Raw genomic sequence first — 13,220 nt, forward strand, 5'->3', positions numbered from 1 at the left:
AAGGTATAACAAATTATTCATTAATGTAATTGTTCGTGATTTTCCTAAACCCAAAATATCCATATTTTTCACTCTTTTTCCATAATGATTGATTGAAATCATTAGCAGCTATAACTTTCCCCTTTATCAAAGCCATAGGCAGGGCATTATAACTCCTTGAATCCAAAGAATGTGAAAGATTATCACCAGTAATCCAAACATGACCCTTTGGCACTTGAATATAATCGCATTCATCACTACTAGGATCGATCCGTATGAAATCACCAGGCATTCCAGTAATTCTTTTACATATTCGATGATTGGGATCTGTTGGTTTTACAGCAACTATAACATCCCCCATTTCACAATGATCACCATCTCTACATCGTTTGGATACATGGACGTAATCATTGGATGCGGATAAGGTCGGGATCATGGATTCTCCTTTCGTTTCTGTGAATTCATAGATATAGGTATGTGAAATGTGAAGGGTGCAAAGTGCCCTTATTATCGTCGTTGTCGAGGTGAAAACTCTTGAAAAAATTGACGCCGACATTCCCAATCTTATTTACTTCACAGAATCTAGTGATTTGTCGCTTGGAGATATAATTAAGACCCGCTGTGTGTGTTTGCCTTTTCCTTTTGGTTGTGGATAAAGTCTATCATATCAATTGGCAGGAAGTTTTTGTTAAATTTGCCAACACAACTAAAGGTTCAATTCTTTCTCCTGCTACTTTGGTGAAGTTCTATGGCGGCGCTACCAAAAATGGATCAATATTTCTCATTTCAATGTATATCTAATTTATAGGATTATGATCCATTCTGGAATTTAGTATATCGCGAGCATATATTACTTCATGAATATTGCAAGTCATTTTCTGTATTTTCTGGCGTTAACTCAACTCTTATTATTATTTTCTATTCATTTATTTAAAAAAAATACGTAGTTTGGCCCGTTATATAAACTCCGCGGAGTTCAAGTTGTTGTTCATATATATACTCCGTGGACCCTAATGCTGCAACTTGCAAGAGAAAAATTAAGGGTGGCCGTTTTATCCTTTATCAAAGTAATACAATATAACCTACTAAGTTCCCATTTGAATTACCCCGTATCTAGGGAAGTAATTACTATTTCAGAGTTGCATACCAGTATTATCTCCGCTAATACTTAGCTCTGTTAGTAGATCTGTTTATTTGCCACAACTTGATATTAAACGTACCCAAAAAACCAAAAATTTTTTTTGAACTAGAAAAAATGACAAATATCGTAACAAGGAAATCCGTCACATTCATAAACAATCAAACCCCACCAACAATCACTAAATCCACTTTGGATTTGGATACATGTTACAACGATAATGAAATTGTCATTGAGGTCCATGCCGCATCTATAAATCCAATTGATGTTGGTCTTCATGAACTTGCATTTGCCAAAATATCCACTTCAAAGGCAAAAGGGTATGGTCAAGATTATAGTGGTGTTATTATTCGCAAAGGTGTTAAAGTGGCTCCTATCTGGGACATTGGGGATAATGTGAACGGTATGTATGCTCATGCTTATGGAGGACAAGGTACATTGAGTAATTATGTAATTTTGAATCCATCTAGACAATCTGCTATTGGTCATATTGTACCCTCTAATGATATCGTACAGGAAAAAGGTGATCCTACTGTTGCTAAAAAGAATGATGAATTTGTTAAGAGTGCTTCCTGGCCACTCGTGTTTGGGACAGCTTATTATTCATTATTAGGTCAAGGTCAGGTTTGGAATAAAAACTCAATGATTTTGGTTTATGGTGCTTCTACTTCTGTCAGTAATTGTTTTGTTCAAATTGCTAAGAATCAATTACATATCGGAACTGTTGTCGGAATTTGTAGTTCTAAGGCAATGGAAGAAAATAAACAAGCTGGGTTCGATTATACAGTTCCATATGATCAAGGTGATGGATTCATTGCTAACCTTAGAGAATTGATGAAAACTCCAGACTTTGCGGGTAAGAAATTTGATTTGATATTTGATTCCGTTGGTACAAGTGAATTTTATCCGGTTATGGGAGAATTCTTGAAACCAAGAAGTGAAAATTCTTACTATGTTACCGTTGTCGGTCCTAAAAAACCAGAACGTTTCACTGCAAGGGAAATGATGAGTCTTTATTCCTTCTCTGCACCGGTTAGAACATTCAATCCATGGAGATCATTCAATTACAAAGGTATTTTTGACTTCCCAAGTAAAATCTATATGGATTTAGCAGCACGTATGCTCACTTTGGGAAGGTTTACACCAAAGGTTGATTCTGTGTATAAATTTGAAGAATTTCAAGAGGCCATTGATAAACTTCTTTCTGGTAACGTAAAGGGCAAAGTTGTTATCCAAATTAAAGAATGATAAGCCCTTTATTTTATAGCGGCCCTAGATTAGATTATTATGGTTTAATTATATAATGCTTATATATGTAAATGGTATAGTCCTGAGTTCATTTTGATCTTGTGTAACCTACGTGGAATATTTCCATCTCAACGTAAGGCAGTCCACTGGCATATAACGATCATAATATTTCATGTAAGGGACCCGTCGTGGCGCTATCATATACAAAAAAAATACCATGTTTGGTTGTCAGTGCTTACTTGTACATGAGGTACATGAAGTTAGGCATTGAGGGACTTGTTTACAAGGATTCTGTATCAAGTGAACTAAAGTTCTATGATTCTTAACACAGTTTCTAGTAATATTTTCCAGACTAATTACGTAAGGTTTTAAACCATACCTTGTTGTTAATATATAAACTTAATGATGGGGTAGTATTAGCTGGATACTAATTGTATCCCGATCAAGTATAACGAAGATCATAGTCAAGTGTATTGCACGCATATGTGGCACGCCGAACTTGACGATCCATTCAAGAACCTACTGTACTTAATGATAACTTCACAGCCCAAACTACTTCGGGAACGGTTACTCATCTACAAGCCTTAAGTAATAACCTTATCATCCCTTACATTTTCCTATATGACCGAAACCTATATATTTATACCTACATGTGGTTAATAGATAATTCTGGACTACCGATAAGAGATAATTTACATGAACAGTTTACAGGCCCTAGTAGAGACCATACTCTACATGCGCATGTACGAACGTATCCAGGGGAGATACTAAAAAAAGTCTCCACGGCCCGCGGCCCGTGGTAAATTTTTCTGTTCACGTTGTTTGTCTGGATAAAAGAGCTTCCTCACAGTTTTTCCTTACAGTAAGATGCTATTATCTGTACAACTTGTGCAATACCAGAAATGCAGTATCCCAAGTACGTACCTACGTACAGATAATATGAATCTGGAATGTACCAGAATCTTAAAAATATATTACAAAAAGACGTAGGCCGGGTTGGACGTTACTTTAGACTTATATCTGCTTCGAAGGGTCCTTGAAAAAACAGTGTTATACAAAACACGGGCTTCTATATTGAAGATCTAGAGAACAGGTTAACAAAAGGGATCCTTTTATAGTAAAAAACCCTTATTTCGATCACACTCTGTAACTACATCTTATATTAGAACTTCTATCATCCCAAGAAGACCGACCAGACGACACTTACCTATCTTATTACGATAGACGACATTTTTAAGAAACAGAAAAAATAAAAAATAGAAAAAATATGACAAACATCGTCACCAGAAAAACAGTTACTTTCATAAACAACCAAACCCCACCAACAATCACTGAAACCACATTAGATTTAGACACATGCTACAACAGTAATGAAATTGTTATCGAGGTCCACGCAGCTGCCCTAAATCCTATTGATTTCGTAGTTCACGAATTCAGTCATCCAAAATTGACCAGTTCAACACCAAAGGGTTACTCTCGTGATTATAGTGGTATAATCATACGTAAAGGTGCTGAAGTAGCTCCAATTTGGGACATTGGAGACCATGTGAATGGTATGTTCCATCATGTCTACGCTGACCAAGGTTCGTTAACTAATTATTTGATCTTGGACCCTACAAAGAAACCAGCTATAGGTCATATTGTTGAAAATCCATCTACTTCTTCTTCTTCAGAGAATGGTATTAATAATAATAAATTTGTTACAAATGCAGCTTGGCCACTTGTGTTTGGAACTGCATATACAGCGTTGATAGACCAGGGACAAATTTGGAACAATGACTCGAGAATCTTAGTGATTGGTGCTTCTACTTCTGTTAGTAACTGTTTTGTTCAAATTGCCAAGAATCAATTACATGTTGGAACTGTAGTCGGTATCTGTAGTAGTAAATCGGCGGAATATAACAAAAAGATGGGGTACGATTATACTGTTTCGTATGATGAAGGTGACGGGACAATTTCAAACCTTAGAAAGTTAATGGAAACTCCAGAATTCTCTGGTAAAAAATTTGATTTAATTTTTGATTCTGTTGGAAACAGTGAATTTTTCCCAGTTATTCATGAGTTTTTAAAGCCAAAATGTGACAATTCATATTATCTTACTGTCGTTGGTGATGTAAAAGTCACTTATGAGGCTCCTAGTTTAATAAGGATGGCATCTTTGTCTGCCCCATTGAGGATGTACAATCCATGGAGTTCATTCAATTATAAAGCCTTTTTTGTTCCACCAAGGAAAGATTGGATGGATTTTGCGGCACGTATGATTACTCTTGACAGATTTACTCCACAAATCGATTCAGTGTTCAAATTTGAAGAATTTCAAGATGCTCTTAAAAGACTACGTTCCAATAAGGCAAAAGGGAAAGTTGTCATTTCCATAAAGGAGTAATGAATTATATACATCTAGGTTCTCTTATCACAATTTGTAACATCTGTTTTATATTTATTTATTTCTAGTTGCAGCCTTTATAATGACACGTTAAAATTAGAATTGTCATGGATTCAAAGTTGAAGTGTTACCTTTGCCAGTAGAGGTGTTATCATATCTTTTCACCGGAGAGACATTCGTGGCGTTACTTACATTCCAGTCTGTCTGTTCCTAAAGATTAGTAATTTCGTATATAACAAGCCCGAGTGGATCTTTTCTTTTAATATGATTAAGTAAGGCATATATAACCCCTGTCCAAAACCTCGAACACACCTTTTGCAGTTACTAGATTTGTAATTGAGAACCCCAGATAAAATTAATAAATATCAAAATGGCAAGCATCGTAACAAGAAAAGCTGTTACGTTCATAAATAATCAGACACCAGCTACAATTACTGAGTCTACTTTGGATTTAGACAAGTGTTATAATGAAAATGAAATAGTGATTGAAGTCCATGCAGCAGCATTGAACCCCGTCGACTTCTTACTCCATGAATTCTCCAATCCAAGACTCTCTACTAAGAATCCAAAGGGTTACTCTCGTGATTATAGTGGTATAATCGTACGTAAAGGTGCTAAAGTGGCTCCAATTTGGGATATTGGAGATCATGTAAATGGTATGTTTTCTCATGTCTACGGCGAGCAAGGTACGTTGACCAACTATTTGATATTGGACCCTGTTAAACAGTCATCAATCAGTCACATCGTTCAAAACTCCTCTGCTGCTATCGATGTTGGGAAGAAAGTCCCAGATGAAATTGAGGATAGGAGTGGAACGAAAAGGGATGACTTTGTTAAGAATGCTGCTTGGCCCCTTGTATTTGGTACAGCTTATTCGTGCTTAATGGAACAAGGTCAAGTTTGGGATAAGGACTCAAGAATCTTAGTGTTAGGTGCTTCCACTGCTGTTAGTAACTGTTTGGTTCAAATTGCTAAGAATCAATTACATGTCGGAACCGTTGTCGGAATTTGCAGTTCCAAATCATTGACGTACAACAAAGAAATCGGGTTCGATTATACAGTTGCGTATGATCAAGGTGATGGATTCATCGCTAACCTTAGAGAATTGATGAAAACTCCAGAATTTGTCGGTAAAAAGTTTGATTTGATTTGTGATTCTGTCGGGACAAGTGAGTTTTTCCCCGTTATTCAAGAGTTCTTAAAGCCAAGAAATGAAAATTCGTATTATGTTACTGTCAGTGGTAATGAGAAATATGATTATAAAAACCCAACTCTTGGGAATTTTGTCACTATTTCTGGTCCTGTGAGAAGGTTCAATCCATGGAGAACATTCAATTATAAGGGTATAATAGTTTCCCCAAACCAAGCATATATGGACCTTGGGAACCGTATGATAACTCTGGGTAGATTTGCCCCTAGAATTGACTCCGTGTATAAATTCGAAGAATTTCAGGAAGCTATCGACAGACTTCGTTCGAATAGAGCAAAGGGTAAAGTCGTTATCACTATCAAGGAATAATGGGTCGTTTGTTTTATATACTTCTTATATTTTCTACACACTTATTTTATGGTATTTTAACATGTAAGTAATATAACTTTGTACACATGGTAGATATATTTATACATCTAAATATATGTGTATATGCTTATAACGTCGTGACAAACAGATATTTCTTGAGATACCAACTCAGGGCAACCAGGCATTCTTGAAAGGACTTTTATTATACGCAGATATTAAGTTGGTTTACCCATCAAGAGAAACTTACGGTTTGTAAATCACGAAGAAGAACCTATCGCTCATTAGATAACTCTCGTTGTACATAACTACGCATCCACTTTCTGAGATTGCCAGTCGACTGTCTGAAAGAAGAGCTAACATTTATACACAAAATTGGAGTACACCAATCTTAAACATTAAACAAAAGGATACATGGAGAAATTCTTTATAATCTATGCCTGGGGTACTCTAGTTAATTTACTTGTGCTAATCTATTTAAGAAGTATCACTCTGAGCATCCATACTTTAAATTTTGCACGTGACCTCAAACCTTCCCAAACAAAAAATTTTAAAACAAGAGAAGTTGATAATGAAAACGTATGGATATAGCAAACAAGTATCATGAACAAACCATTTCAACAGTTGAAATCTCAATAGAATTTGTAGTCTGTCGTAGAGATTGATACAATTTGACCCAGACTTCTTATTAAAGGACACCTTTCTCTTATCTGTTCCAGCCACTACACCTATAACCATTACTCTATAATGTTTGGGACACAATATACGTCATCGAGTGGAACTCAATCACAACCTTCCACAAATGTTAGTACAAATAGGTTCGCAAACGTCTCAATATTATCTCATGATCCAGTGACAAATAGGCAACTACCCTATCAGTATCAAAGTCAACAGCTGCAGCAGGGGCAAGGACAACAACTTCCACAGCAGGGGCAACAACAACAAACACTACAGCAACAGCAACAGGCTCAACACTCGTCATATACATCAAATTTTGCGCAGAACTCTAATACTCCGACTTGGTATAATAATCCAAAGAAAAGAGTCATCCCACAAAATATTGTCAAAAGGTCTACTAGAGGAACATCTTCGTCTTCTCCGCTGAGAAGTGAATCTTCTGATAACTCCATTAGAAGTAAGCGTTCAATCAATTTCGCAAATAGCAATACAATAAATAAAAGCACAAACGTTTCTAACTATAATTCAGGTTTTAATACCATTTCATTTGGCTCGAAAAAAGGTGCCTCAACTCATAATACCAATGATCAAGATTTAAGTTTGCTTTTATCTGATTCAAATGAAGCCCCTCCAATGGTTTCGATCCATGACTGGAAAGAAGATGAATATGGATCATTACCAATTTTACCATCACAATCTGCTTCCGGACAAATATTTTCATCTGACGCTGCTGAGAACATACCAAATACTTCAATGATCGGAAGTAATAACAATACATCTATTTTCCCAGTATCTACACCTCTATCAGTTAATAACTCACGAATGTTTACAAACGCTTTCGATAAAGAAAATGCATTATCGACTGCTAATACGAACATCTTCGCTTCATCATCTGCCGCAGCTGGTGATGTGAAAGCTGAATCTAACGGATTAGAAACTAGTAGAAGACAAGATATTGCTCGAAATGATATTGCAGCAATCATAGTTTTTGGTTATCCAGAATCAATATCAAATTCAATTATTACTCATTTTGCACATTTTGGTACCATTTTGGAAGATTTTGACGTACTAAGGTCCATATCAGGTATTAACTTATCAACATTGAGAAATCGTTCTAAAGATTCAAAATACGTTAAGAAATATCCAATTTTCACTGGTGATGGATGGGTTAAGTTAACTTACGAAAACTCTTCATCTGCATCGCGTGCTTTACAAGAAAATGGAACTGTATTCTCAGGTTCATTAATTGGTTGTATACCTTACACAAAAGCTGCTGTTGAACAATTAGCTTCTTGTAAGATTAGTAATGTCGATGACATTGGAGAAAACAATATTATTTCAGATTCTAACATTATAAATAAGGAAACAAACTTAACTAGTAACAACAATTACGCAGTGAATGTAGATAATATTAATAATACAAGTTTCCTTGCAACAACACCTTTAGTATCATCATTCCAACCATCCACTCCATTCAAACAATCGTTCGACAAAAGTACTGTAGAACCTTCAGTGGAAGGTGTCGATAAAGAAAATTTTCATACTAATAAACCAAACATCATACCTTTAACCAACCAATCTTCTCCCTTAAGACCAACAGCACAGAACGCTTCTCAAAATCCTCATCGCTTAAACATCAAAGATGGGAAATCCTTATTTTTGCATAATACGGACACAAATAGAACAACGTTTTTCCAAAGATTGGAATCAAATATGCGTGAAGATGAAAGTAAACTCTCTCAAATGAACTATCAAAATAATCCTAATAAGAAGAATAATAATAATGATAATAAGGGAATTAAACAATCAATAACACATAGCTTTAATAATTGGTTGTTTGGTTGGAATGATCTATAATTATAATGAAAGAATCTTTGGTGATAAAAAAGACGATTAATAAACTAATATTATCTATTAGCTTATGTTAAATTTTCGCATGAATAATTATATATATATATATATAATTTCATTTAGACTACAGCTGCGTGCGTGACCGAACCTTCCGAAAAAGTGAGTAGATGGTATTGCTTACTTCAGATATTCCCTTTGTATAATGTAACTACTTCTCCAAGTCGTTGGCGATGTTTAAAGCTATTCCAGACTCAAATAAGCTGATATCATGTATAAATCATTTATTTTTTACTTGACACTTACTCTTACCTTTCTTCTGCTTCCAATTAAAACTGTGACATAGGTACGCCCATTTACAGTTTTCGCATTTCTTAAACGAACCGTTATAAATGAATTCCCTGGTATTTGGACATTCTCGAAAACAATACCACCATCGAAGATACCCGCATGATCCTTAGCAATGGCATCAACTCCGTCTACATATGGAACAGAGTATAAAATTGCATCCGTTTCTTGTTCTATAATATCAATAATGAAACTTGAACGATTATAAACTTTAGCACCATCTTGTCCATGGTTAATGATAACTCGGAGAAAACATTCATTTGTAAGCTCTGATGTATTTAAAATCTCTAAATAACTATTTGTTTCCATTAGCTCTGATTGCATTTGATAAGGTAAGTTACCATAGTCAGGATATACTCGTTTTAATTGGAAAGCAGGTGCTTGTTCTGTCGATAATATTTGAGACTGCAGTAATATTAATAACTTTTCGAAGTCAGCATCTGAATTGGTAGTCGAAACGGCCAGTAGGTACTTTTCATTAGACTGCAGCTGGAAATTCGATTTAAAACATTTTGAAGGAAAAATGTTAGGATTTGTAAAGGTATTTACTGGGTTGCGGAATGCCTTATCATATAAATGATATACTTGAAATATTGGATAGATATTTCTATTCTGGATTTTTTCCGTTATCACGCCAATATTAACCAAATACTCTTTTTCTCCTCCTTCAAATTCAGGATTTATTGATATTTCAAACTTAGCAGCTCTAGAGAACTTGTTACCCATCATATCTCGAATGCTATCTACACTATTTGAAAGATCAAATTCAAACTTATTAATCAGATTGGGTGGATTCGTCTCCAGGATACTACAACCAATTTCCTTCTTTATTTGGATACTTTCCGAATTCGAATAAATATGAATAGTAAAAGCGTTAGAATCTGTAGAATGACAATAAAACCTTTTCATTTCATTCGAGTTTAACTGAACTTTAAGTAATTGTAACCCAATATCCGATGCACCTTGTGACGCTCTTGATCGTATACTATTGGAGGATAATTCTAAGTTAAAATCCACACTAGAAATTTCTTCAAGAAACGCATATCGTTTTTCAGATGATTCTGATAGGTGACTTTCTAAGAGGATCCAAACATTTTCCAATTCTGAGGTCGCAGAACTAGAACAGTTTGTAAGGTTAAAAATCGGTTTGCTCCATATCAAATCAAACTTATTGAACTTTTCAGTGTTATAATAGCAGTTCAATTTTTTTTCGAATTTAAAAAGTTTTGAGTGGTTCCATGAGACGTATAGTTGTTTGAAAGAATTCGTAAATTCCGTCGAGTTGACTGCGTATGTGTTGGATGCATCTAAGGGATCGCGTACTGTAAGTGTTCCGCCGGATTCATCTATATTCATTATAGGATAATCATGATTTGGTACAAATCGTGAGTTAACGTCGTTTTTATCAACATTCATAGCAGAGGAGCTTGAATTCATCTCAAATGGGGCGTCAACTAATATATCGGTACCTAAGGCAGTTAAAGCTAACCCTGTTCTAGAATATTTTATACATTTGAGAAAATTTGATGGTTCTGTCGACATAATCTCGGGCAGAAATCCGGTGATCCTGAAGGTGTCTATGGCGAAATTGGATCCTGTTGTAACATATGAACCAAAAAAAGTAGTTAAGTACGCTAATTCGACTACCTTATATATTATATTGGGGCTCTTCATGGATAGTTGCGAGTGACTTTTTTCTATTATATGTTCGGTTCCCCCAGAGAGAAGCAAAGCTCTCTTTTTATTAGAAGTAGGAATATACGAAGTGTCGACAGTAACTAATCTGGTAGCCGATCCATTAAAGCAAAAATTCAACTGGTAAATATTAGAAGAGAGGTACCTTACAGCGAGGATATTCTTGAAATGACTATTATCTAAAGCTATCAAAGTGGCTACTGTGGAACAATCTGTAATGTCCTCACATTGTTCGATGGCATGGTCGCTCTCTGTCGTGATACTATCTGTGCTCCTATCACATAATGGTGTTTTTAATGGATATTTCTCAAGATATAAGCTATCCTCCTTTTTTAATTCGATATAACTTTTGTGATTGGAGTTCCAAAAAATTGGCGCAGCCTCATCGATTGATATTGGGGGATAGAAGTGATCTTTAAAAGACGAAGTCATCCACATGACCTTTTCAGCAGCATTATTTTGCTGTCTATTTTTGAGGATTTTATTCAATTGTAAGGAGAATTTGATGACAGTTGCATCATCTTTATAAGTACTAAGAACTTTCCTATTCAACTCCGACAAAGCATTAGGAATATCGGTAAACTGATCTCCGATATAATGTGCCTTCAAAAGATGTTTGTAACTTTCCCAATATTCCATTACCAGGCAGCATGAATATCTTTGCGGTGCCTGGTGAAACCATCTTTAAAATCGGTGCTATTACTCACAAGTACGACTGATTTAAAAAACCTTTAAATTTTTAAAAGCTTCTATTACTCTAAATTATCAACATTCCGTACCTCACATAACACATTGGGTTAAATAGAGGGAAGCTCAGTCAGACGCGATTCAGTAAAAAATATTCTATAAATACAATGAGACGGAGTTGATATTATCTTAATTGTGTGTGTTAATTATTATATAAGGAATATATATATATACATATGAAATAGAATTGTTTAGAAAATTTCTTCTGGTGTCTTAAAGTCGACTCCACAATTTTTGGCAAATTTCTTGTCTGAATCACTAAAATCATTAGATCTTCCCGCTGCATCCCCACAGTAGTAGATCCAGACTAACTGACCTGTGCATTTAATTTCAGTGCTAATATTTCCTACTAACAATTTGAAGTCCTTTTCAAACTCTTTAAACATACCAATATTAGGTTTCCTCATACTATCGAACAGTTCAGGCGTGAGAACTGTGGTTGTTGAAGTACTCTTGCTAATTGATTCGTTTCCTACATTTAAAGATTTGGTAACTTTGCCCTTAATAGTTGCTGATTTCAGCTTCCTACTTTTAAATAGAGAAGCAGGTTGTTTGGGTGCTGCATAAATCCATATATTATTAATCAGTTTCTTCTCGACATCTTGTTCACTGATGGCTTTAAGAAACAATTGGACCTTGTCAGTGAATTTTATACAACTTTTGGATGTGGGTGGTATCGCTACTATTCCACCTTGATTTGAAAATATGACTATTTGACCAAGAGGGTCATTTTTAACGATTTCAAATAATGTTTGTAATGTGCTTTTAGAATGGGAATTTTTGGAATATGTCATGAATTGCCAATCCGTCGAACTTCTTGCAAAACGAGAATTAGGACTCTTCGGTTTGATGACTGTGTGATCAAGATCAAATCCATATATGTTTATCTTGAGCTCATTAGTATTACTTTCGTTAATGGTATCCGATTCTGTATTGTCTTTAGTTTGTGCTCCAACTTGAGTTGAGTTAATTGGTATTTTGGGAGTGAATTTTATAAGATATGGCAGTACAGTTAACTTATGAGACATCCTCGTTTGGACTTCTAATGGTTCTTAGGTTGTAGTTGTTATAAATGTTGTTCAATTTGATTGGTAGGCGATATTTTTTAATCAACTTCCAGGTCCTGAAATATCGTGATTTGGATGAGACCTTGATGAACCGACTGTCACTTTACACAGAAAAGGTCCACTCTGATTCGAACTGTAAGGGAAAAGTAGTAACAAATAATGCGTAATTAATAGACCATGGTAGGCAAGAAGGGAATTATTTCTTTGCTGTTGAAGCTTTGTTATCTTTTATCTAAACTTACCCATTTTTGTTTAGTTTTCATCTTAGGGTTTCTCGTAACCATTGCACCTTATTGAAAGCAATCGAAAAGATACATTTTCCTTTTGAAATATAAATAAAAAGTTTTAGAATATTAATCCAGGTTGTTTAGAATCCTGTGCTAATGTAGCATAAGAGCCACTGGGATCTCTCTATTCTTCAACTAACTTGAGTATTTTATTAGCGTGATCTTGAGTGTCAATGTTGTTGTGTCGTTTATTGCTTACTTAACGGTTACTTAATAGTGTATATACCTGTAAATAATAGACACACATCAGACTTCTCACATATAATTAAAATAAATCCTAAAG

At 35.1% G+C, this 13,220-nt stretch overlaps 7 protein-coding genes across 7 annotated transcripts; 4 read left to right on the forward strand and 3 right to left on the reverse strand.

Annotated features, from left to right (window-relative positions):
* Nucleotides 1–13: 13 nt before the first annotated feature.
* On the reverse strand, nucleotides 14–535 carry IMP1 (endopeptidase catalytic subunit IMP1; the record flags this gene model as incomplete). The annotated part of the gene is made up of 1 exon (XM_003671675.1): nucleotides 14–535. The coding sequence occupies one exon, from the start codon at nucleotides 533–535 to the stop codon at nucleotides 14–16; it is 522 nt and encodes a 173-aa protein (XP_003671723.1).
* A 699-nt stretch (nucleotides 536–1,234) lies between these two features.
* NDAI0H03080 (uncharacterized protein) lies at nucleotides 1,235–2,365 on the forward strand (the record flags this gene model as incomplete). The annotated part of the gene is made up of 1 exon (XM_003671676.1): nucleotides 1,235–2,365. One exon carries the CDS (start codon nucleotides 1,235–1,237, stop codon nucleotides 2,363–2,365), a length of 1,131 nt encoding a protein of 376 aa, XP_003671724.1.
* Nucleotides 2,366–3,632: 1,267 nt separating this feature from the next.
* On the forward strand, nucleotides 3,633–4,751 carry NDAI0H03090 (uncharacterized protein; the record flags this gene model as incomplete). The annotated part of the gene is made up of 1 exon (XM_003671677.1): nucleotides 3,633–4,751. One exon carries the CDS (start codon nucleotides 3,633–3,635, stop codon nucleotides 4,749–4,751), a length of 1,119 nt encoding a protein of 372 aa, XP_003671725.1.
* A 370-nt stretch (nucleotides 4,752–5,121) lies between these two features.
* Nucleotides 5,122–6,270, forward strand: NDAI0H03100 (uncharacterized protein; the record flags this gene model as incomplete). The annotated part of the gene is made up of 1 exon (XM_003671678.1): nucleotides 5,122–6,270. One exon carries the CDS (start codon nucleotides 5,122–5,124, stop codon nucleotides 6,268–6,270), a length of 1,149 nt encoding a protein of 382 aa, XP_003671726.1.
* A 744-nt stretch (nucleotides 6,271–7,014) lies between these two features.
* NUP53 (FG-nucleoporin NUP53) lies at nucleotides 7,015–8,802 on the forward strand (the record flags this gene model as incomplete). Its single annotated transcript, XM_003671679.1, has 1 exon — nucleotides 7,015–8,802. One exon carries the CDS (start codon nucleotides 7,015–7,017, stop codon nucleotides 8,800–8,802), a length of 1,788 nt encoding a protein of 595 aa, XP_003671727.1.
* A 282-nt stretch (nucleotides 8,803–9,084) lies between these two features.
* On the reverse strand, nucleotides 9,085–11,475 carry RIM13 (Rim13p; the record flags this gene model as incomplete). The annotated part of the gene is made up of 1 exon (XM_003671680.1): nucleotides 9,085–11,475. The coding sequence occupies one exon, from the start codon at nucleotides 11,473–11,475 to the stop codon at nucleotides 9,085–9,087; it is 2,391 nt and encodes a 796-aa protein (XP_003671728.1).
* A 299-nt stretch (nucleotides 11,476–11,774) lies between these two features.
* On the reverse strand, nucleotides 11,775–12,611 carry TPP1 (polynucleotide 3'-phosphatase; the record flags this gene model as incomplete). The annotated part of the gene is made up of 1 exon (XM_003671681.1): nucleotides 11,775–12,611. One exon carries the CDS (start codon nucleotides 12,609–12,611, stop codon nucleotides 11,775–11,777), a length of 837 nt encoding a protein of 278 aa, XP_003671729.1.
* Between the last annotated feature and the right edge of the window lie 609 nt (nucleotides 12,612–13,220).

Source organism: Naumovozyma dairenensis, chromosome 8 (assembly GCF_000227115.2).
Source record: "Naumovozyma dairenensis CBS 421 chromosome 8, complete genome".
In the NCBI taxonomy this organism is placed as follows: domain Eukaryota; kingdom Fungi; phylum Ascomycota; class Saccharomycetes; order Saccharomycetales; family Saccharomycetaceae; genus Naumovozyma; species Naumovozyma dairenensis.